This window comes from Amblyomma maculatum, chromosome 6, assembly GCF_055883805.1.
Source record: "Amblyomma maculatum isolate TAMU_Amacu chromosome 6, ASM5588380v1, whole genome shotgun sequence".
NCBI classification, from domain to species: Eukaryota; Metazoa; Arthropoda; class Arachnida; order Ixodida; family Ixodidae; genus Amblyomma; species Amblyomma maculatum.
In genome coordinates this window covers 159,549,933-159,572,682 of record NC_139349.1, presented here as the reverse complement: position 1 = coordinate 159,572,682, position 22,750 = coordinate 159,549,933, and the positions used below count along the sequence as shown (strand labels likewise).

Here is a 22,750-nt window from a genome sequence, read left to right as displayed (position 1 = left end):
TTGGCACTGCCTTTCTTTGGAATGGGGATGTAAACTGTCCTCCTCCAATCCTGTGGCCACTGCAGCGTTGTCCAAATCTTTTGACATAATGTATGCAGTGTGTTAACAGCGTCGTGGTTGAGGTTTTGAAGCAACTCAGCTGGAATACCATCAATTCCGCTAGCTTTGTTCTTAGCAAGGCTGGCTAAGGCCCATTCAACTTCACTCTTCAGGATGCCCGGCTCGAGATCAGTAATCACAACCGTCCATGTCATGTGCTATCTCAAGAAGCTGGGTAATAGTTGATAGCCCTCAGCGGAAGCCTTGCTGAATGGATGATATGGCATTATCTTGCTGAGAAAGGATCGGCAGGCTTAGTCTAATAAGTAGGAAGGCAATGAAGGCATTCAGGAAGCACTGCAAGATACACCCATAACAGATACGTCGCCAATTGATACAGAAAAGGGCCACATAATGGGCTGTTGCCGCGCAAGGCGGACTTATTGTTGTCCGATGGCGGAACACCAAGCTGGGAGTAAATCCCAACCTTCAAACTATAGGCTCATTTCATTAACCTGTACAGCTTGCAAACTCCTTGAAGACATAATCATCATATAGTTAACAGTTAACCTGGAACAAGATAATGCCATATCATCCATTCAGCAAGGCTTCCGCTGAGGGCTATCAACTATTACCCAGCTTCTTGAGATAACACATGACATGATTCAGCATAGATAACCGCAAACAGACAGGCATAATATTTCTAGAATTTTTCAAGGCCTTTGACCATGTATCACACCCCAAACTTAACAGAAACCTTCAATCGTCATTGTGTGATAGTCCCCTCATTAGCTGGATTACTAACTATCTTACCGAGCGGTCAAAATTTGTACAAAGTAACCTCGATACATCTGCATTAGTGCCTGTCATCTCCGGGGCGCCGCAAAGGAGTGGGATAGGCCCCATCGTATTCCTGATATTCATAAAAGATGTGCACATCAACTTTCCTGCAAATATTCGTCTTTTTGCCGACGATTGTGTTCTATAGCCCGAAAGTAACTCGCCTAAAGACCACGATGCACGAAACGCCTCATTACGGTCGGTTTTCAGGTGATGCACGGATTGGCAGATGGTTCTCAATATTAACAAATACGCAATATCGACTATAACGAGGAAAACGAAAATATCTAACTTTGCCTACTCCGTCCTCAATACTCCCCTGACTCGCGTTTCTGAGTATAACTGTCTCCACCTAATGATATGTCATGACCTCCGACAGTGTACTCATATTAACAACAGTACTTTGAAAGCACTGAAACGACTATTCTTTCTTAACAGACACTTGCGATTCACACCCCCTGAAACAAAATGGCTTATAATACACTCATAAGATGAATACTAGGTTATGGTAATATTTTTTGGTTCCCCCTACTAATCAAATCACAAAACAAATAGATTATACACAGCGCAGGGCCGTCAGGTTTATATTTAACAAATACAGAATAACTCAGTCACTTTAACAATTGCTAAATGATGCCAGAATGCTAACTCGACAAATTCGACCCAAGCTAGTGCGATTAAAAGTTCTGTATCAACTGATACACGGACAAATAAAAGTCGACTCTCCGAAGCACATCTCCTTCACTAACACTAGACAAGCACGTCAAAAGCATCAGCACACGCTCTACGAATACTCACGCGACACAAACTTTTTAATATTGTTAAAGTTTATTCACAGAGCGCTTCACCTTAGCCTGGTGCGCTAAGCAACAGATGGGGAGCTTCATCTTCCTCAACCTCCCTTCTGGCGAGCTTCTGTTTCACACTTCCTTGTTCTCTTCTGTGTGTATGCCTGACAATATTTTCCACGAGTATCTAGAAAATGGAAGCAACTGAATCCTTTAATTACAAGCACTATTTCACTAAGCAACTTCATAACGCTTGTAGAAAATGAATTACTGGAATTCCAGTTGTGATGATTATTAACTAATTGTTGGTAATGTGTAGCGTCTGTAATAGGAAATCCTTCCATGATTTATTAAATGCCTTGTATTGTATTGACATTAAAGCCTTCGGCAGGTTCATAGCTTATATGGGTTTTTAGTGCTGAGTGTATAAGGTTCGCTAACCGTTACCTTTTTGCTTTATTTAGTTCTAAATGCAGTCGTTTACTGTTTGTAAATTAAACTCTTTTCGTCCTGTATAATAGTTTCCAACTGTCGCATTGGTCTCACTCTGTGTTACGTGGCTTTGAAACTTAGTTTATTTGTGTAATTGGTATGATGTTCATATTGAAGTCCTCAATAAGCAAGGGTTTATATCCGATATTTTGCTTTTTTTTTCCTTCAAACGTTTCGTTCCAGTGTGTATGTATTACTTGTGTGTCTTTCCTGCTATAATCTCCTGCGAGATTGGCAGTATTGTTAAATAAATAACTAAATAAATATGGTTAGCCTTGACCGCCTAGTAAAGAGCAGAGACATTAGTCTGCCAACCAAGATCCGTATAACTCGTGCTATGGTCTTTCCAGTTGTGATGTATGGATGCGAGAGTTGGACTGTGAAAAAGGCTGACCGCCGAAGAATTGACGCGTTTGAATTGTGGTGCTGGCGAAGACTCTTGAGAGTTCCTTGGACTGCCAGAAGATCAAACAGTCGATATTGTCGACCATAAACCCTGACTGCTCATTGGAGGGTCAAATTCTAAAGTTAAAACTCAGCTACTTTGGTCATCTGATGAGAAGAGAGGAGTCGCTGGAGAAAGATTTGATGTTGGGAAAGGTTGACGGTCGCCGGAGAAGGGGTAGGCAGCGAACGCGATGGTTAGATGGCATCCTCGAGGCACTGCAGATGAAGTTATGTGAAGTTAGGAAGATAGTGAGAGACCGGAAAGCGTGGCGTGAAATGGTCCATAGGGTCACGAAGAGTCGGACACGACTGAACGACTGAGCTGAACTGAAATAAATAGATAAATAATGTTTTGATGAAGCCTCTAGCCGGATGACTGCAATTGGTAATGAATTCGTTGCCCTTCTAATCAAACGCGAGGATTAAGGACATTCTACTGTGCCAATATAAACATAGCCAGATACGCTTTGGTGTTTTGCGAGATTGAGAGACGGTGCAACTCGGCCTGGAGTAAGCTTTCGATTGTATTGCACACCAAGTTTTATTTTCAATTCTGGACCTTGTAAATGTGACATAAGTGCAATGCGATGTCAATTGTTAAAAATTTATAAGAAATTTAACAAATTGAAAACGACAGGAATTTTTTTGCTGGCGTGCTCTTATCAGACTTGAGCGATCACTTACCATTATTCTTTAGAGCAGTGTCCCAAAAGAAAAGTAAAAAAGATCGGAATGCGTGGCTTCACCTGCGTCGAAAAATCACTGATGCAACACTGCAGTGCTTTGTCCACTTAATCGCAAGAGTTCATTGGAATGAAATCTACGAACAAAATGACCCTGACAGAGCTTAACCTTATTCTTAACCTTGTTACGGGCCTTCTATGATGCTGCGTTTCCAGAAGAAAACATCGCTTCATGCATAAACAAAGAAATGTCGAAAACCATATGACTTCACTTCTTTCAGTCGCATAAAAATTAATGATAAAATGTAACATGAGCTTATAGAGATTTATTTTTTATTATTGAAATTTAAAAAATACCGGAACACACTGACATCCGATCAGAAGAAAGCTAAGGAAGATCTTAGTAAATTCGAAAGCATAAGCGAGGAGCCTAGAAAGATGTATAATGCAATAAATACGCTCACTGGAAGAAAAATAGCAGTTTAAAGATTAGAGAAATCACAATTGATGGCAATGCTGTGGGCGCCTGTGCTCTCGCCAATGCTATGAACATGCATTTTATAAGCGTTGGCTCGAATAATTTTGCAGCATTGAACATTGCAGATGAGTCAATATCTGACGTAAGACCATTACGTGATTCTGTTTATGTGCATTCAGCTAGTCCTCATGAAGTAGAGCTCTTAATAAACAAGCTGTAAAATAATGCTGCCCCTGGAATCGACGGCATTGGCCCGATTGAGATGAAGTATATCTACAGTGATATCTGATTGTTTTGCCTGTATTATAAATCTTACGCTATCCACATGAGTCCACCACTTCTTCTTTCGTCCGTGTGTTTTTTAGCGTAGTACTCCCTTTCGTTGATTATCTCTCTTCGTTGATAAGATTAACGTTAACAAACTAACCCAGCTTACCGCTCTAGCACAGGAGCGTTTCCGCAAAATTTGAAGATACCAAGAGTCACTCCAGGTGGGAGAAGTGAGCACCCGGCAAATTATCGCCATATATCCGTGCTGTCAACGCTATCAAAAAAATTCGAAGGTGTAATTCGTAGCCGAATACCGTCATTTTTTGATAAGCACAACCTTATTACCGAAAGTCAATATGGTTTTCAAAAAGAAAAAATCTACCGAGCAGGCTTTATTTGTTTGCGAACTGCCGCTTAAAATCCCTGGACCCTGACCTGAAGTTCCGGCTTCCACCTGGCCTACCCCGATGTGAAAAAACTTTGCTGTGCCGCCTGTGGGTTGGTGTAGCATTCACAAAGTTGTATTCTTTTGTGATAGGCATGGCAAACATCCCTGCATGTACAAACTGTGGGTGCGACGAGTCTACAGTCCACATTCTTTGTGAGTGCCCCATATACAGTGAGGAAAGACAGTGTCTATGCCGTGCGCTGGAGCATCTAGATGGACGCCTATTGACTGACATTAAGATTTTAGGTCCCTGGCCACGGCGATCTTATGCGGTGAAGGCCTCCCAGGCACTGCTCCGCTTTATGAAAAGCACAGGCCTAATCGAAAGACTTAATTTGCTGTTATGTTCCGTGATATGACTGTGAAGTGATGTGGTGTGACATGTCTGTGATGTGACTGCACTAACTTCACCCATCCCTCTCTCGCAACTTTTATATCCACTCACCCCTTTACCACAGGGCAGGATAGCAAGCCGGTTTCTTTTACGGGTTAACCTCCCTGCCTTTCCTCCTCATCTTCCTCCTCCTCATAACATAGAGGATAGAAAATACCAGTAGGATTTTTCTGTGATATCAAACAAAAAGACATTCGATTCTATCCAGTACACCATCTTACTAAAGAAATTATATATGTAGCGTGTACGCAGTATTGCACTGCGACTTTTCTTATCTCTATGATCGCTATCATATCGTACGCATAAACGGCTCGAGTTCAGCACAACTAAGGCTAACTCAGGGTGTTCCACAGGGATCTATATTGCGACCGCTGCTCCTCCTGACTTGTTTAAATGATGTTGTCAAAATACCCGAATCAGCATAAGTCGTTATGTATACAGATGATACTAACATTTTTTCACCTCGTATGATACAAGATTACTCGAAACAATAGTGAGCAACTGCCTTATGCACCTCTCTAGGTGGCTGAAGGAAATTATTCTGGAACTGAATTAATCGAGACAACCTATATTGTATTTCGCCCGGTCAATAAACCATTACAGACTAGATTAGCACTGAAGTTTGATGATCAGTGCCTTTCCTCGGTTAAAAAACAAAAATGCTTAGGCGTGTGGTTCAAGGAAGAATTGTCATGTACTCCACACCTGAACCATTTAATAAATGACCAGGGAGTAATAATTGGCTGTTTATACAATGTAGTTCATAAAACCGCCTTATGGAGATAGCAACTTTTGTATAATATACATTTTTATTCAAAACTGCTGTATGGGATTATGATGTAAGTAATCTCAACATATACTAATTAGAACAAGATTATAATACTACAGAAGAAAACATTGCGTTGTTATGAAAATTATTCCTTTCCCTTTGTTCCTAAATTACAATATGTAGAGGGCCAACCCGCTTTATTACTAAAAAATACTACAGTTCATAAAACACTGAAAACTGCACGTCTGCGACAGCGAAGACAATTACGTTTAAGCATTCATATATAACGAAAGATGCACGCCAAAACCAGAATTTACTATGCATTGCAAACACTCACAACCAAAAGGTGATTATCCTTAATAAATTAGAAGGTGCGATAAACTGCGAAACTAGTATATGTCTTTGTAAAATGCACATTAAAAAGGTGTAAAAATATCTGGAGTTCTGTACAGGAATTGAATATCATTTTGGTCATGTTTCTCCAGAACATATCCTAGCATTGCACAGTGACCTATTTAATCTATTTCGCATTTTAGCGTGTTCCTCTGTATATTATATTTATTTTAAGTGTCTAGCAAAAACCTTATAGTTGTGCTGAAGGAAATCTCTATTAAATACAACTTAATTATCGTTGTAAATATTGATAAGGTCTCTTATAGTGGCATGTTGTGATTCGTTTTTATTTATGTGCATTAGTTCCTTTTATGGGGTAATATGACGGCACTTCTGTCGACTACACATGGACAGAGCTCGTCGCCAGGTGACACAGCCTGACTCAGATGCTTTATTTGCTCTCCTGAAATAAAAATAAAATAATTGTTCGGAATGATGAAACATTATTTCTGCGCTAGGCCTGCCCCTTTTGATGCATTCTAGTTGTACCAAATCAGGCTTAGGCTGGCGTTCCTAGATTAGGCTGTTAGACCTGCAACCTTTACACGTTTACAGGAGGCATTACACTTATAGCCGAGGAAATAGAGCAATAAGTGATAGATTTTGATGAGCTTACATTAAAAAAAAACATACTTAGCTACTATAAAGAAAAGAAAGCTGTACAATTACTCTAAATACGTTGTACTACCAGAAGCTTTGCACAGGCTTTTATGCCTTGGAAGCGATTAAAGAAAAGGCAAATTTTATCAGCAACCAAAAGCTTTTTTCTAATCTACCAGTCAACAATATATTACGTTGCGAAGTTACCACTGAAGTAGCATGACACGTTGGGAAGCATTACCTGTTATGAGGTTTTCAGATATAAAGATGAACAGTCTATTGCTAGCATGGTTATCCCACTGCTTTGTAGCGCCAGAAACCACAGAAAACTGACCATGCTTTTCTTTTTGCATTTCTGGAGAGGATTTATTTCTCCAGTGCTGTACAGAGAGAAATGAAGAAAGGATTTCAGGTAGACACTCATTGGAACAGATATCTATCAGTTTATATGGTGCAGCTTCTAATTTAATCCTACCGTAGAGCATCACGCATGCGCGTATTTTCGCAAACATATGCGCTGGTAATATTAAGGTATAAAGTGCTGCTCATCCTTTACCTGACTAGCTCTCATGAGTAGAGCCTTTGGGTGGCAATGAAATTTTGCCGTCTGAAGGACAATCTTGTTTGGCTAACCATACTGTCGTCTTGAAATCCTCTCTTTGTGTAAAAGGTGGTTTTGATGTATTGGGATACTTCGTGACAGACCAGCACTAACTAGAAAAACTGCGATGGCGTACGTTTCTAAAGCATGGCCAGGTAAACTGATCTGCGTACGCCTCGGCTGGAATCCACATCCGGTAATGACTATATTTGTTCTAGTCGCAGTGAAACCTGCTAAAAACACAATGGGAGCTCTCGTGATGCGCGATAATAATATTCCCGTTTCTCTCCTTGGAGTAACTGATGATTAGCTTCGCTCATAATTAATCATACCTATCGCCTTATTTTCATACACGTGTCTGTTCGGGTCATGCCGGCTAAAAGCCGGGCAATGGGCTGGAGCAAAAGGCCGTTTCTGCTTCGTAAAACAGACGCCATTCGCGCAAGGCATGGTATGGGAACTTTGGTTATGAACTATTCTGCAGGATCATGGCACAGGGTAGTCGACCCCAAAAAATGCTCTTCTCGCTCCAATAAATTTTTTCTCCTGCTCCACTTGCCTGTGTTTTCTCTGTACGCACAAACTGGACGTTGTGCAGGGAGTGAAGCAGACAGAGCTTGACGGACTGCAGTGCCAGACGCATCCCGATGCAGTTCCTCGGTCCAGCACCGAAAGGAAGGTAGCTGAACGGCTTGATGGCCTCAACGTTCTCAGCGCTGAATCTGAATGATGAATGTGAAATAGCCAAGAGTTATCAGAGTGAATATTTCAAAACAAACCGTGGATTCCAGCAATAATGACACACAGGTTAGCAGACCTGGAGAAATACTTGAACGTCGAATTCTTCATTAGGTTGCATCGCAATCAAAAGCTATCATCTAGATGGTATATATTTTAGGAATTGTTGTGCTTCTTGAAAACAACGCACGTGAAACATTTTCAGTGAAGCTTCGGTTATCGGAGCGGTCTCCTTGGCATTGCTGCAGCCCGAGAGTCACGGGTCGTCAATCTGCTGCAAGGGGCCACGCGTTAAAACCTAATCGTTTAAAATGAGGGCAACACTCTGCAGCGCGAATTTCCTCAGAAGCACACGTGCTGATGACAAAATTATTTTCACAAAAGTCAGCTTGATTGCTTACTATGAAGGTTAAAAAAGTTATCAAAGTGAACTATGACCATTGTAGCTATAGCAGTTGGAATCCTGTATTTCTCATGACTTTGTTTATTCCAAATTCCCTTCCATAAGTAAGAAGAACACAACGAGTTAAGGAGAGATTGGCGGTCCGTAAAGCTGGCTCAGATTAGCTTGCTCCTTTTGCGTCCATCACACCTTTCCACCTCCTTATTCAATTCTGGAAATAAATAAAATCGTGTCTTACCAAATATGATTTTCATGCGCTGAACTTACCTCAAGTGCGAGTTTTCAATGGCATTCCACCTCAAAGTGTTTAACGCGAGGTTTTAGTGTTCAGGGCAATCGATGTTATCCGCTTCTGTCTTTATGATATATTAGTGGATAACATTAGTGGATAAAATTGGATCACGACGCATTGTGCAAAACCGCATAGTTGCAATATTTTTATCGCTGGCTACCTCTCCGGCTTGAAACTATCGGGCTCAGGAAACAGCTCAGGATCACGATGTATCGCGTAGATGGGGATCAGAACGGAGCATTCTTTCGGAAGCTTGATGCCGGTGTCACCAAGGACGTAGTCATCGTAGCCGGTTCGTTCTAGTCTGGTGGATACCAAGAAGCAATAGAAATAAACAGTTAACCAAACACACTTGTCGAGCCAACAAATATAATGTAGCTAAGAACAAAAGTTCATTAGTGTTAAACAAAATTTGCCAAAGATTCTCAAAAGGAACAGATATAGTGCATAAATAGGCTGGTGAAGGAGAAAAGGAAATACCAAAAACTTTAAAACATTTCAAATATGGATATCTTATTTCAGTTCAATCTTTCTAAAAGGTAAGATCAAATTTTGTTAGTGTGGCAAAATGCCTCAGACACGGAAGAATGGTTTGTAGTGCAGCTGCTGTAGAATGGGCAAAGACTACATTTTATTAACAGTGATAATTGCTCAAGTTATTCAGTCATATAATGCCAGCGTGGCACCTCTTCTCCGGTAGAATGGCTTGATAATACAGCTAGAGAAGGCAATGAACTGGGCTTCAAGCCCGGAACAAAGATATTTTTTTATTTCAACATCAAAGTATAAGTATATGAGAAATATTTACAGCTTATTGTTGTAGCCTTCTGGTTGTGTTCGGAATGAATCACAAAAACTATTCCTTTAAATCAAATCTTCTACACTTTCTGACATTTCCGCATACTCAATAATACCGCTCCAAGTATTAACTAAGAACAGAACTTCGAAATATATTACAGAGAATGTTCGAAGATACGTGCATGATTGGCAATAAAATCGACCGTTTTGATACTCACTTCGTGGCGGGGGGATACAATCGAAGTGTTTCTGATACCACGCAATTCATGTAGCTCAACTTAGATATGACGTCCAAGTTTGGCTCTGTACCCTGCAAAAATATTAAGGAATAACACATAGCAGAATAAGCCAATGTTCCTTGCGGTTGTAAGCGATATTTTTCAACATTCCGCGACGGTGAAGTTTCAACAATTACTTTTATTTTCATTTCAGATAGCGAAACTAAAAGCAAACAATCGGTGAGATAGGGCGACCTCCCCGAAGTGAAAAAATGCAATATTATTCTATTTGTGTTTTCCCCGCTGTACATCCGATGAATATTGTAATATGGCGTTTTTGTCGGACCACCTAGCACAAAGCGTTCAGCGCCACCTCAAATGGAGTATGACTTCAACATGAGTGTGGCACACCCACACTTATGCAATATTCCTAATTGTTTTCCTAACCTTCTACAAAGAGAAGACGCTCAATATTGCATCAACCAGTGCAGACACACATGACACAATAGCCTAATCAGAACTGAGCCTCTGTGCTGACACTACAACTATGCCCATGTCAAATTAATGAAGACCTTTTCGCATTTTAGTTGAGGCAAGCGAAGCATTGAGCTATTGACAAACATTCCCAGTTGAGGTTATCTTACATGCAACGATGCTAAGGTAAAGCCTAAAACATGGCATGAACGAAATACGTGCGTTCAAACAAAGTATTCTTTGCTCCCTGGCATGGCTGTAGTTTTCTGTTTAGAGGTAAAGGGAATCTGTTGGTCACTAAAAGCACCTTAAGTCAGCTGACTAACTCCATCCCCTTGCTGCGGCCTCAGACAGCTTGTTTAGCGTGACAGACACAAAACGAACTCACTCCTTCGTCAGCACTAAATCACGCGCGAACAGATGAGGGCACTTGCATGTGTGGCCATGCAGTCATCCACTTCCTTCCGGAGCTTCTCCTGAGCTTCGGGGTGAAGGGCGAGCAGATAAGCGGCGAAGGCTAGCGTTGACGAAGTGGTCTCGAGTCCGGCAAGGAAGAACAAGACGCACTGAGCCAGTGCCTCTATTTCGGTCAAACCTTGTGTATAGCAGCAAAAAACAAATAGCGGGCAGCTTATGTTTCACATAAGTATCACAATAACACGAAAACAACCGTATACCGACGCCACAAATAATGTATGAGGGTTTTCACACACCTTCCGCGCTCCATGTTAGATAGCGCTTTATGTTGCACTCGCAGTATCATAGGAAGTTCCGCGTCCGCCGGTATAAAGTACAGTGGCGCTGGAGAGCACTCCCAAGAATGGGTTAAACATGAAGTAAAAAATTATACAGGCGACGTCATAGTCCAATGGTAGAGCAGCAGAGGTGAAATTCGGATATTGTTTTTATCCCACTTTCTCATCAGTTTTCTTCGCGAATAATTATTACTTCATATTCATCGCTCCCACCCAAGCCTTACACAGTTAAACAGGCATCTAAATAAACCGTATGCTTCCCTTTGTGCCAGATGATATTGGCTCCCTTATTATGTTACTCTAAAGTAGCAACATCATGCAGGCACAGTTTTTAGCGTAGGTTAACGTATGGTTAATATTTACCTATTCATAATATTTGCTTAGTCTACGCTAAACTTGTCTATTGTACACATGCAAGACAAACAATTATGAAGCTTTCGAGTGGGAATGATACATGGGAGCAATGTGGTCCGTGAAGGTCTGTTAATTGGCTTTTCTGTGCTGTGATGGGCAGGCTCAATCTGCTAACGCGAGTAATAACCAGTGTGTCACTAAATACACAGTGTTCAAAACATGATCAAAACCCTGATAGTCTAATTTGGCCTCGCATGCTTGAGCAGAAACGTGATGAATGCGCGGATAATGCTGTTTTAGGTGGGCATCGGATGCGGATATGTCCCTCTGTGCATCAAAATTAGCGTTAATGCTCACCTGACTCTGCCACTAATGTGAAAAAGGGCAGATACGAAGTCAATTCAGTCTACAGTAAAGAAGCCAGATTAATCCACTCTAATCTTACTTTTAAAGCAAGACGCAGCTGCTTTATCAAAGGACAGAATTCATGAAAATATTAGACGTCTTACTGCACATGAAAGTTATCATGTCACGCCTAAAACGCCCGGCGGTCTCAATAACAGACAGGTCCTGAATCACAGAGACGCCCGGCGCTCTGTAATTCGGTACGCTTTACCCGGGCCAGCATGTATAACTATATGTCTACAAACAGCCCTATTCGGCACATATAGTCGTTTAACTTCACCACCTCAGTTGGGGCCTTTAGGTACGAGAGCATCCACTCCTAGGGTAAACATGTGACATTGTCGTCGCTGTCCTCAAGGAACGGCATGCACGCACCGCATCAAACCAATATGAAGACGTCATGGAGGAACTTGGTTGTTAGTGCGCATACGCCAGCATTTTGCTTGAGTGAGCATTCCTAACAGATGAACTGGTGCTCTGAAGTGAGCGGACACCTGCTCTTGTGTTCACAATAAGAGTGTGGTCGACCTTTTACATATCCGCTCACTCTTATGGTGAACGCCACCAGCCTCTGACTCTCTTCGAAGCGACATTGTATTCGACCCTGCCGCAACTGCTTCCAAAGTGGTGCAGGCACTGAAGGACTTGAAAGTTGTCGCTATGGTTAGGTGAGCTGCCATTCATTATTCAGTCTCAATTCCACTCCGAAGGAAGCGGCCGTACGCTCGTGTGTTCACCCAGTGGACAAACCTCTAAATTCGCAGAGAGCTTTACTGAGTTCATTAAAGGCTGGGAATTGATTTGGCCTATTTCCTGTCGTTCTTCACGACTCGTTTCTACAAATGTTTGCCCCCAGGCAGCGAAAAATACATTATGGGTCCCAGTCACACTTAGGTTGCCTCCTCTGACAAAAATTGCTACGAGAGTGGCGTGGGTCTGCAAGCACTCACATGAGGATAATGATAAGCAATTTTGTTGGGCTTTCAGTCGTTCTATATGCTTGCAGTGTTTATTACTGCTGGTGTTAATGTAATCACTGTATCTGCATTTAGGTTTAATATGGCTGTGAATAAGTGTTGGTAATGTGTGGTAATAGCCGGAAGGTGGTTGCTACAATTGGGGCTATTTACATACAAGCACAATCTCCGCCGCTGTAGCCTAATAGCTATGGCGCTGGACCATTGAACCTAAACCCACGGCGTCAATTCCGTACGCCGAAGCCTAGTTTCGACTGAGGCGAAAAACAAGGAGCCTATTTGATGTACCATTTCACTGCACGTTAAGAAACCCCAGATGGTCAAAAGTTATGGAGGACTCCACTATGGCGTGCCTCATAGCATGAGTTACTTTAGGGCGTTCAACCGCATAAACTAAACCATCTGTATTTGTAAGATTGAACTGTAACCAGTAGTACGGCGCTTGTAGTACCGAACAGCCATTGCCGCACCTCACAATTACCAGAGAAATAATTCACATCAGTCTAAACATACTGGAAAAATATTGATTTTGTATCAAAATTAAGACTTAACCGTACATTGTGAGGCGTTCGGGGTGGATCCATGGTATTTCGCTTCCCACTAGGCATTCATCTGCTAGTTAAGTTGGAGGCTAGTTTGCGTTAGGAATCCGAGCCGACGACATACGTGCCTCCACTTGTATGCTGCTGCTAATTACACATCTAGGTTTTCATCGAGAACTGAGACATACGCTGCGGCTACATACAGACATACAAAACAAACAAAAATTATAAAACAAATTCTCGGAATAGGCGGCAGAGCTAAAAGCGCTATCGCGTCAATCGAATCCTATGATCCCTTCTAATTATTTTCTTGCCGATAATTTTCGAATGAACGCAGCAGCGCTAGACAGGATGCCTAGACACTCGAACAAGCAATGCCAAATTAGCGCGTCCAAGAGCGGAAACGTGCCATGCTCGAAGCGGCAGCAGTGACTACGGATGCGGTCGATGGCTTGCATTCATGAAACATGGTTTACGTGTAGTTTAACTCCTGAAATTGTTGGCTACGTGGGATTTTGTGTCCGTAAATAATCTAGTAATTTTTCATTAATAATTAGTCTGAGTAAATGCTGCTTACCAGATCACAAAATCGACATGGCACCTGCATCAGCCGGCAGACAATTGCACTTGCATGCCCACATGGAGCACATAATTAAAGACCATAACCATTCAGCAAAGCTTTCGCTCCGTGGCCTAGGTTTATGACACGTGACTAAGAGCACTGCACGGCCACATTGGATTAAACTTGATTCAGTTTCTTTGCACATGGTTAGCAATGGGTATATGAGGTTAGGTTACTTTACGTTAGGATTTGATGGATACCCTCATGGCTCCACATCCTCTTGAAGTCGCGGCTAAGCCTGATAAATTTCCTTATGGCTGTTACCCAAGGGTTACGCATAGATTGTAAGTCATAGATGAGAATGAGTGTTTTTGGCTGCTGATCACGACGCTGGATCCTTTTCATTTGACGCAGTCTTATTTTGGTTTGACGTAAGGAAAATAAAAGCATTCGCTGAAATCGAAATTCTGTATACGTTTTGTAGTAGTAGCCTCTAGCTTTGCCTCCGAGTCCACATCGAACAGCTTGCTTTCCAGTTCGCTCGAAGTCGCATCACTCGTGGAGAGAGTGGCTTCTTGGACATCCATCATGAGTTGGAGAAAGTCTTCCTGACGCTGAAAGAAAGGTCAATTTTATGCGTATTCTTTCACACACCAGGTCTGTGTTAATAAATTCAGTCCTTCGTTTTCAGCATTGCCTTTAGATGTACTGCTAGGCGTTGCGCTCATAACTGACTCATAAGTGGCGTTCCAGAGAACTTTTAACAGGTAACTGTTACAATAATAAAATTAACGTCTTCCAATAATGCAGAAAACAGATGCGAAATTAACAGCTGTCATACCTGGCCATTCTGACGCCTCTGGTCCATGATGCGCTTGGAAACATTGCCCAAGTATTCGAGTGGGTCACTGCCGAACCCTAACCTAAGACGTAAAGCTTTCGCAAGTCCAGGAAACAGCACTGAAATACGATCACACGCACATAGCCAGTTAGATGCATAGATGAATATTCGCAATAATAGCAGGAGATGAAATCAAGTAATTCTGTTCTTAAATGCTGGCCAACTGATTAAAGAGTGCGAATATGTGTAATACGATTTCCAAAAGGAGTTTTCAGATGGACGTAGAAACAAAGAATAAAATAACTGGACAAACTTTTCCCCGCGTTCCTTCACATTTGGGCTGAGTTGTGGCACAATAATTGATAAACTTGAAAACCTTTCTGCCTACTCAATTTAACGTTTTAGTTGCATTAGTCAATAAAGGCCATTTGTAATGTCGAGCAAGTAAACAACAAGTAAACAAGTAAACAAACTGGGCGACTGCAGTGATGCACTATTGTAGTAGCAAATGCTCAAATCTCGCGGCACCTCTTTAGAAAACGAGCATATATTGCACGTGTATGAAATAACCTTACATTCATGTGGCATACTTTGTTCTTCTTTTGCGATAATTCAATAGTCCAGCCCACTTATAATGAACTTGATCGTCACGCGGCATTTGTTCGTTGTATCCAAAGTTCGTAATAAGTGGACCACCTATTATACGGGCAAAACGAGCAAGCGAGACGAAAGTTAACTTTATTTTTGAAAAAAGTCCGTGATGCATGTCTGCTTCTTTAAAGCTGATCGCATCACTGCCGTTTCTAATTTTTCCAGCGCGGTAATATGTTCATCGCCAAGGCCTCTGCTGCACACGAGTTCCTTAAGCGACGCGATGTAGCCGATCGCGGTTGAAGCGTTCACAGCAACCGGCGGTAGAGCAGCATCCTCGTTATCGTCCTCGTCGGTCTCTGGGCAGTCAGGAAGGGCTCGTACTTCACGCACAATAGCTTCGTCAGTGCATGGCTCCGCAGCACCAAGAATCTTTTCCTTGCCCTTAGCAATGGTTGAAATGTTCGATTTCGGCAGTCCGTACTTTTTGACCAGTTCGCAGGTTTTTGCACCTTGAGCAAGTTCTTTAACAATGGCCATCTTCGTTGCGATGTCGACAGCATTCCTTTTAGCACCCGAAGAGGTCGGTGTACAGTCCTCCATCGCACCAGGCGCAAGCCGATCCCTTGGGCTCGCGCGTTGAGGCAGCCTTCAACTCCCCGATCGTTTAAAGGCACGGATGCGGCAACGATGTCAACGCAGTGCCATCGCACAGAAAGAATCGACGGCGCAATGCCCTCAGCGCGGGGTGGCAACGGAGCAACGAATGGAAAAGCGGTTTGAGCCTGTAGAGCAGGCGCCTGACTTTCCGGATTGGCCGAAGCAGATCACGTGGATGCATCACAGCAACCCAGGCGGCGCCACTTTCTCTTTCGTCGCCGCGCGCGCACGATTTTTCGTTTTCATTTTTCAACGCGCGCTTTTTCTTTTTCTACTTATTTTACCCGCAAAGGAGCGCCGGGGGTAACGTATAAAGGTGCTTTAGCCGGGGGACGCTTTGTGCGCTCTGTGTTTGAGTCGTGTCAGGGGAACACAAAGTGCGCGAAATTCGCCTGCCGCGGGTTCGCAGTTGAGCGAAACCGCGCCAAACAAGCGGGCTCGGTCAACTACGGGGGCCCGACAGCTTCGCGTTCGCTCTAACCGAGTGTAGAGGCCACAACAGTTCGTTCTATGTGAGACACTGTGCTATTGCCCCAATATATATTTTGACGGTAGCTACGCCCTCGTTCGTACTAAGCGAGCGTTCTTTACATCTGCGGCTGTTATAAGTGGGCTGGACTATGTCGGTTAATTCGGACATGTTGCTGTTGTCCCGCAAACAGCACCTGCCTGGCTTTAGCGTGAGGGTGAAAAAGGCACTGACGCAGCACGAAGCAAGGATGCAACACAGGCGCTGACTAAAAACTGGCGTTTATTTCAGAAGTGCCAGAAATGCATAACGCAACCCTTTAAAAAACACAAACAGAATCAAGTTTCTGCCCAAAAGGATGGCGAAGTAAACGTCCGTGCATGCTAAGATAATGAAAAATTAAGCCTAACTTGAGACTAACCGGCAAAGTAATTGTGAACGCGGGTTAACAAAATATAATGACAACAGAACAAGAAAGTTTAAGTTAACCAGGTGCATGTGTCAAAGATCTCATGCATGCAGTCAAGGTGAAAGTTAGGTTGTCGAGTTCTCTAATAATATCAGCAGGAGATAAAGGGATAAAACAGGGGGGGTCGGGTGAAAAGAAACATGACAATTTAAAGACATATTATACCAGCGACTAAAGGGAATCATGAGTGTGAGGCTCAAGAAAAGAAATTTCTTTCGGAAGGAGTCAGTCGGATGGTGCAACCAACAGAAATGCTTTATATTCTGTAGGTGCTGAAAGGTCGCGAAATTTCTAAAGCATACCAATTGAAATTTGCTTGGTAATAAATATCTGGCCTAGAAATGCCGCGCATTTGCATCTCGCGCGGTGAACAACTAGATTGGAACCGATAGTTGCATTTCGAGTACTTGAGTACTGGCACAACCTGTCATTAATAAATGTTCCAGTCAGGCATACGTGGAATCACGCCAGGAAAAGGGATTTACTTACACAACGTTTTTCTCGCATTGTACGAATGGATTCTGGTGTTTTTGCATGAATTGAATCCATGGAACACCGTTCTCCTCCACGCACTTCAAGCTACTCAAACAAAAATGAACCACCACATCCGCAATCCAAAATGCTCTCTGCAGGTTTTCCAGCGCAAAATCCTCAAACGTGCCTGCTGTCGAGCTAGTTATTTCTGCCTCATGTAGGTGGAGGTATCGCAAAAACGTTGACGGAGTAGCGCATGTTTTTTCTCGTATGTGTCTCTCTTCTTCGTCAAAGTGTTTGCGCTAACTCAGTCTACACCAAGGACTCAGTGCCCAGTCGCGGTGGTGTAGTTATTATGGTGCCCCACTACTGTGCCGGAGTTCCCGGGTTCGATCTCGACTGCCGGCGGCTGCGTTTCGATGGAAGCGAAATGGGGAGGCGTCCGTGTGCTGTGCGATGTCAGTGCACGTTAAAGATCCCCAGGTGGCCGAAAAAACTTCGTAGCCCTCCCCTACGGCTCCTATTTCTCGCTTTCCACTTTCATTCCCACCTTCATTTTTTTCCTTTACGGAGCTTGGTAGGTGCCCACAAAAGGATGTGTGGCAAATAAATCGCCTTTCTTTTCCTGTGGGGTGAAGGGAAACCCCTTGCGGCTGCTTTATAGAAGGTATAATCGTGGTGGTTTTTGTCAGGATGGATTGATATACTCCCCCTTTTTTCTCCATTACTTTGGGTTCTTATGATTTTATACAGTGGGTATATATTTTTTTCAGCACTATGGCATATGACAGCGCACGGACCATGATAGTGCTGCTCTCGCAGGCCGGTATTTAACAGAAGAAGCTCGCTTCGATCACCAACATGCCGATTAGGACAATCCAGCACACTTCCCACCGATATCGTGATACCGTCAAGTCTATTGACTGCGCAAGGAGTGGCAGACCTTACACGGCTACCTCCAAAAAGGTGGTCAAAATTGTGCTACAGAGAGTCAAGCGAAACAAAAAAAAAGTGTGAGTAATAAATACAGGGAATTCAGCGCAACACAAGAACACACAAGAAAGGGGGTACCACGGGCGCTTATTCCGACTGTTTAATCAATTTAAACTAACACACATATATAACCTCATCGGCTAAAGAGCACACGTAAAAGTATGAAAGAGAAGCATCAATCTTAGCAAAGAAAGCATGACATAAATGTTTGCGCAGTGTCTTATAAGCAAAAGGCTTATAAAGTTTCACGAGCTTTCACTAGGTTCGAATTCCATCTGTAACACGTCGGTATTCCCTTTTGACGCTGAGCAAACATTTCTGTCATGCTTTCTTTGATAACATTGATGCCTCTCCTAGATACCTTGCACGCGTGCGCTTTAGCCGAGAAGGCTATTAAATGCGTTACTTTCAATTGACTAAACAGTTGGAGTAAGCGCCCGTGGTGTCCTCTTTCTTGCGTGTGTGTGTGTGTGTGTGTGTGTGTGTGTGTGTGTGTGTGTGTGTGTGTGTGTGTGTGTGTGTGTGTGTGTGTGTGTGTGTGTGTGTGTGTGTGTGTGTGTGTGTGTGTGTGTGTGTGTGTGTGTGTGTGTGTGTGTGTGTGTGTGTGTGTGTGTGTGTGTGTGTGTGTGTGTGTGTGTGTGTGTGTGTGTGTGTGTGTGTGTGTGTGTGTGTGTGTGTGTGTGTGTGTGTGTGTGTGTGTGTGTGTGTGTGTGTGTGTGTGTGTGTGTGTGTGTGTGTGTGTGTGTGTGTGTGTGTGTGTGTGTGTGTGTGTGTGTGTGTGTGTGTGTGTGTGTGTGTGTGTGTGTGTGTGTGTGTGTGTGTGTGTGTGTGTGTGTGTGTGTGTGTGTGTGTGTGTGTGTGTGTGTGTGTGTGTGTGTGTGTGTGTGTGTGTGTGTGTGTGTGTGTGTGTGTGTGTGTGTGTGTGTGTGTGTGTGTGTGTGTGTGTGTGTGTGTGTGTGTGTGTGTGTGTGTGTGTGTGTGTGTGTGTGTGTGTGTGTGTGTGTGTGTGTGTGTGTGTGTGTGTGTGTGTGTGTGTGTGTGTGTGTGTGTGTGTGTGTGTGTGTGTGTGTGTGTGTGTGTGTGTGTGTGTGTGTGTGTGTGTGTGTGTGTGTGTGTGTGTGTGTGTGTTAGCGCTGAATTCTCTGCAATTATGTGTGATAACCAAATAGCTCAGCAGTCAACTCTCTTAAGTGTGAGAAAGATGGTCAGGGAGCTTGAGCTTAGCGCTAAATCGGTTCACTTCACAAAATACCGTCTAGGCTTACGCTCTATCAAACACCAGAAGACGCATGCATTGAAGTTGCCTTGCATGCACCAGAAGACGCATGCAAGGCAACTCGAGTGCAAAATGCTGTGTGCTTCTGAAGCGCTTTTCCCAGCAACGCCACAGGAATGCGCTTTTTACTATTAAAGACTGTTCACCATTGAACAGCGTTGCAACTGCCAGAACGATCGAATCCTCGCTGCATCAGCTGAAGAAGCAAATGGCCGTGGCCAGCACGTTCCTATCAAAGGGCATCCAGCCGCTGTCTCCCTAGTTTTTGTCGGTCAGAGAGTCAAGCTGGACAGCCAGGACAGCCAGCTGGACAGCCGTGGTCACTTCAGGGGTCAGAACTGGACATTCCAACAAGAATGTACACCCATTCACAAAACAAAGATTTCTCATGAGTGGTGCCTAGCCCAGATTCCCGACTTCATCACTTCGAAAGAATGGCCTGCGTAATCGTGCAATTTAAACCCACTTGACTACTCCGTGTGGTCTATTTTAGAGAGTGAGACCTTCAACAAGCCTCACAAGAATTGGATGAGTTTGAAGCGAGCACGGAGACGAAAGATTTGATTAAGAAACGCCAGAGTATGAAAGCTGCCAATCCAGCAGACCAGATTGAATTGGCCGAGATATCAAAGCTAATCAATAAGCGCAAGTTGGCCGATATAAGGAAGTATAAAATGGAGAAAATTGAGCATGTTGTAAAGAACGGGGGAAGCATTAAAGCGGTAAAAAAGAAATTGGGCATAGGCAAAAACCAGATGTATGCGATAAGGGACAAGGCGGACAACGTCATCACTAATATGGACAAGATAGTCAAAGTAGCCGAGGAGTTCTATACAGATCTCTACAGTAGCCAAAGTAGTCAGGACCGTAATGAGATTGGCGGTAGGGAAAACCAGTCAGACGTTCTACCAGTGACGAAGGACGAGGTCAAGAAAGCACTAGAAACTATGACAAGGGGGAAATCAGCTGGAGAGGAACAGATAACTACAGATTTGCTGAATGACGGGGGGATATAGTGTATGAAAAACTGGCCACCCTGTATACGCAGTGCCTGGTGTCATCAACGGTACCGGAACCATGGAAGAATGCAAACATTATGCTCATTCACAAGAAAGGGGACTCTAAGGACTAAAAATTACAGACCAATCAGCTTACTGTCTGTTACGTATAAGGTATTTACTAAGGTAATCGCTAATAGAATCAGGACAACCTTAGACTGCAATCAAGCAAAGTATCAAGCAGGGTTTCGGAAACGGTACTCTACTATCGATCATATTCATACTATCAATCAGGTGATAGAAAAATGCTCGGAATATAACCAGCCCTTATACCTAGCATTCATTGATTACGAAAAAGCATTTGACTCAGTTGAAACCTCGGCGCTGATGCAGGCATTGCGAAATCAGGGGGTAGACGAGCCGTACGTGAAAGTGCTGGAAGATATATATAGTGGCTGCACAGCAGCCATAGTTCTGCATAAAGAAAGTAACAAAATTCCCATAACGAAAGGAGTTAGGCAGAGACACAATCTCCCCAGTACTATTCACAGCTTGCTTAGAGGAGGTATTCAGAGACTCGGAATGGGACCGGTTAGGGGTTAGGGTATATGGAGAATACCTCAGTAATCTGCGATTTTGCTGATTTCATTGCCTTGCTAAGCAACTTGGGGGATGAACTGCAAATAATGATTGATGACCTAGACACGAAACGTAGAAAGGTAGGCTTGAAATATGCAGAAAACTAAGGTAATGTTCAACAGCCTCGGGAAGGAACAGCAGTTTACATTAGGTAGCGAAATACTGGAAGTAGTAGGCGAATATATCTACTTAGGACAGGTAGTAACCGCAGATCCGGACCATGAAAAGGAAATAACAAGAAGAATAAGATTGAGATGGAGCGCATTTGGCAAGCACACGCAGATTATGACTAGCAGCTTACCGGTATCGATCAAGAGGAAAGTATACAACAGTTGCATCTTGCCTGCACTCACCTATGGGACTGAAACATGGAGGCTAACCAAGAGAGTTCTACTTAAGTTGAGGAGAACCCAGAGGGCTATGGAAAGAAAAATGGCAGGGGTAACATTAGGAGATAGAAAGCGTGCAGAGTGGGTCAGAGAAATAACTCAAGTTACCGACAATCTAGTGGAAATTAAGAAGTCGAAATGGACATGGGCAGGACATGTAGTGCGAAGAAAGGATAACCGATGGTCGCTGAGGGTAACAAACTGGATTCCAAGGGAACGAAAGTGTAGCAGGGGGCGGCAGAAAGTTAGGTGGGCGGATGAGATTAAGAAGTTCGCAGGGATCAAGTGGATGCAGCTAGCACAGAACCGGGTTAAGTGGAGAAATATGGGAAAGGCCTTCGCCCTGCAGTGGGTATAATCAGGCTGATGATGATGATGATGATGAAGCGATCACTTCAGAAAGCCTGGGAGGAAATAGATGATGACTACCTGGTTTCCGTGGCTGACGCGTTTCCAAAGCCATTAAGGCTAAATGTGGAATTTTTGAGAAGTAACATTTTTTTCTAGTGTGTAGAGTGTAAATAAAGCATTTTCTGTATTTCGTCTAAATATCTCAATCAGTTTCGTTTTTACAATCAAAATACCACCCGCAGGGACTTTCTGTGCACTGTAGTCCCCAGAAGCTTGAACTCGCAGGTAAGACCAATCAGATCCGCTAGTTCTCTGGAGGACCAGCTGAGCACCTGAACAGAGAAACTCATCTAGAAAATCCACAGGCATTATAAAAGCAAAAGTCCGGACATCGAACTATCGCGTATAGTCGGGTTGTCTTGTGCTTGGTGTGTCCCACAACGCCAACAATACAGGGGCTAAATGTAGCGTTTGCGTTATTTTTGTTGCTCCGAACAAACTTGCTGCTTTGTACAAACGCGGGAATAGTGAAAATACCAAACAATTGAATGAAAAAGAAAAGAATTCATTGGCATAGGGCCAGAAAAAGTTGCGTATGAAATTCTGCTTTCCCGTCACGGAACCGATATTAGCCAAATTAAAACATGTGTCAATGACAGGTTACTCGAGCACGCTAATTCCCGAATGCAACTACCGTTTCCAACCTAGCCAATTATTGAGCCAAATTCAAATCCTTTTCTCTGATTGGTCAAACTGGTGTCACTAAGAGGTAAATCAGTCAGCATGCTCAGAAAATTTGGAAAGCTTTTATCACTCGACGACAAGATAACATTTGCGTTA

General features: G+C 43.2%; 1 protein-coding gene across 1 annotated transcript in view; it reads right to left on the bottom strand.

The window, feature by feature from the left end:
- LOC146187306 (cytochrome P450 3A24-like) overlaps positions 1-22,750 on the bottom strand; it is an 89,674-nt gene that overhangs the window by 4,796 nt on the left and 62,128 nt on the right. The window contains exons 8-13 of the mRNA XM_084607633.1: positions 14,602-14,720; positions 14,236-14,374; positions 10,600-10,760; positions 9,692-9,783; positions 8,836-8,979; positions 7,802-7,964 (exon numbers count right to left, since the gene is read on the bottom strand). Coding sequence (XP_084463759.1) covers positions 7,802-7,964; positions 8,836-8,979; positions 9,692-9,783; positions 10,600-10,760; positions 14,236-14,374; positions 14,602-14,720 — 818 coding nt within the window. The remainder of the gene's footprint in view (positions 1-7,801; positions 7,965-8,835; positions 8,980-9,691; positions 9,784-10,599; positions 10,761-14,235; positions 14,375-14,601; positions 14,721-22,750) is intronic.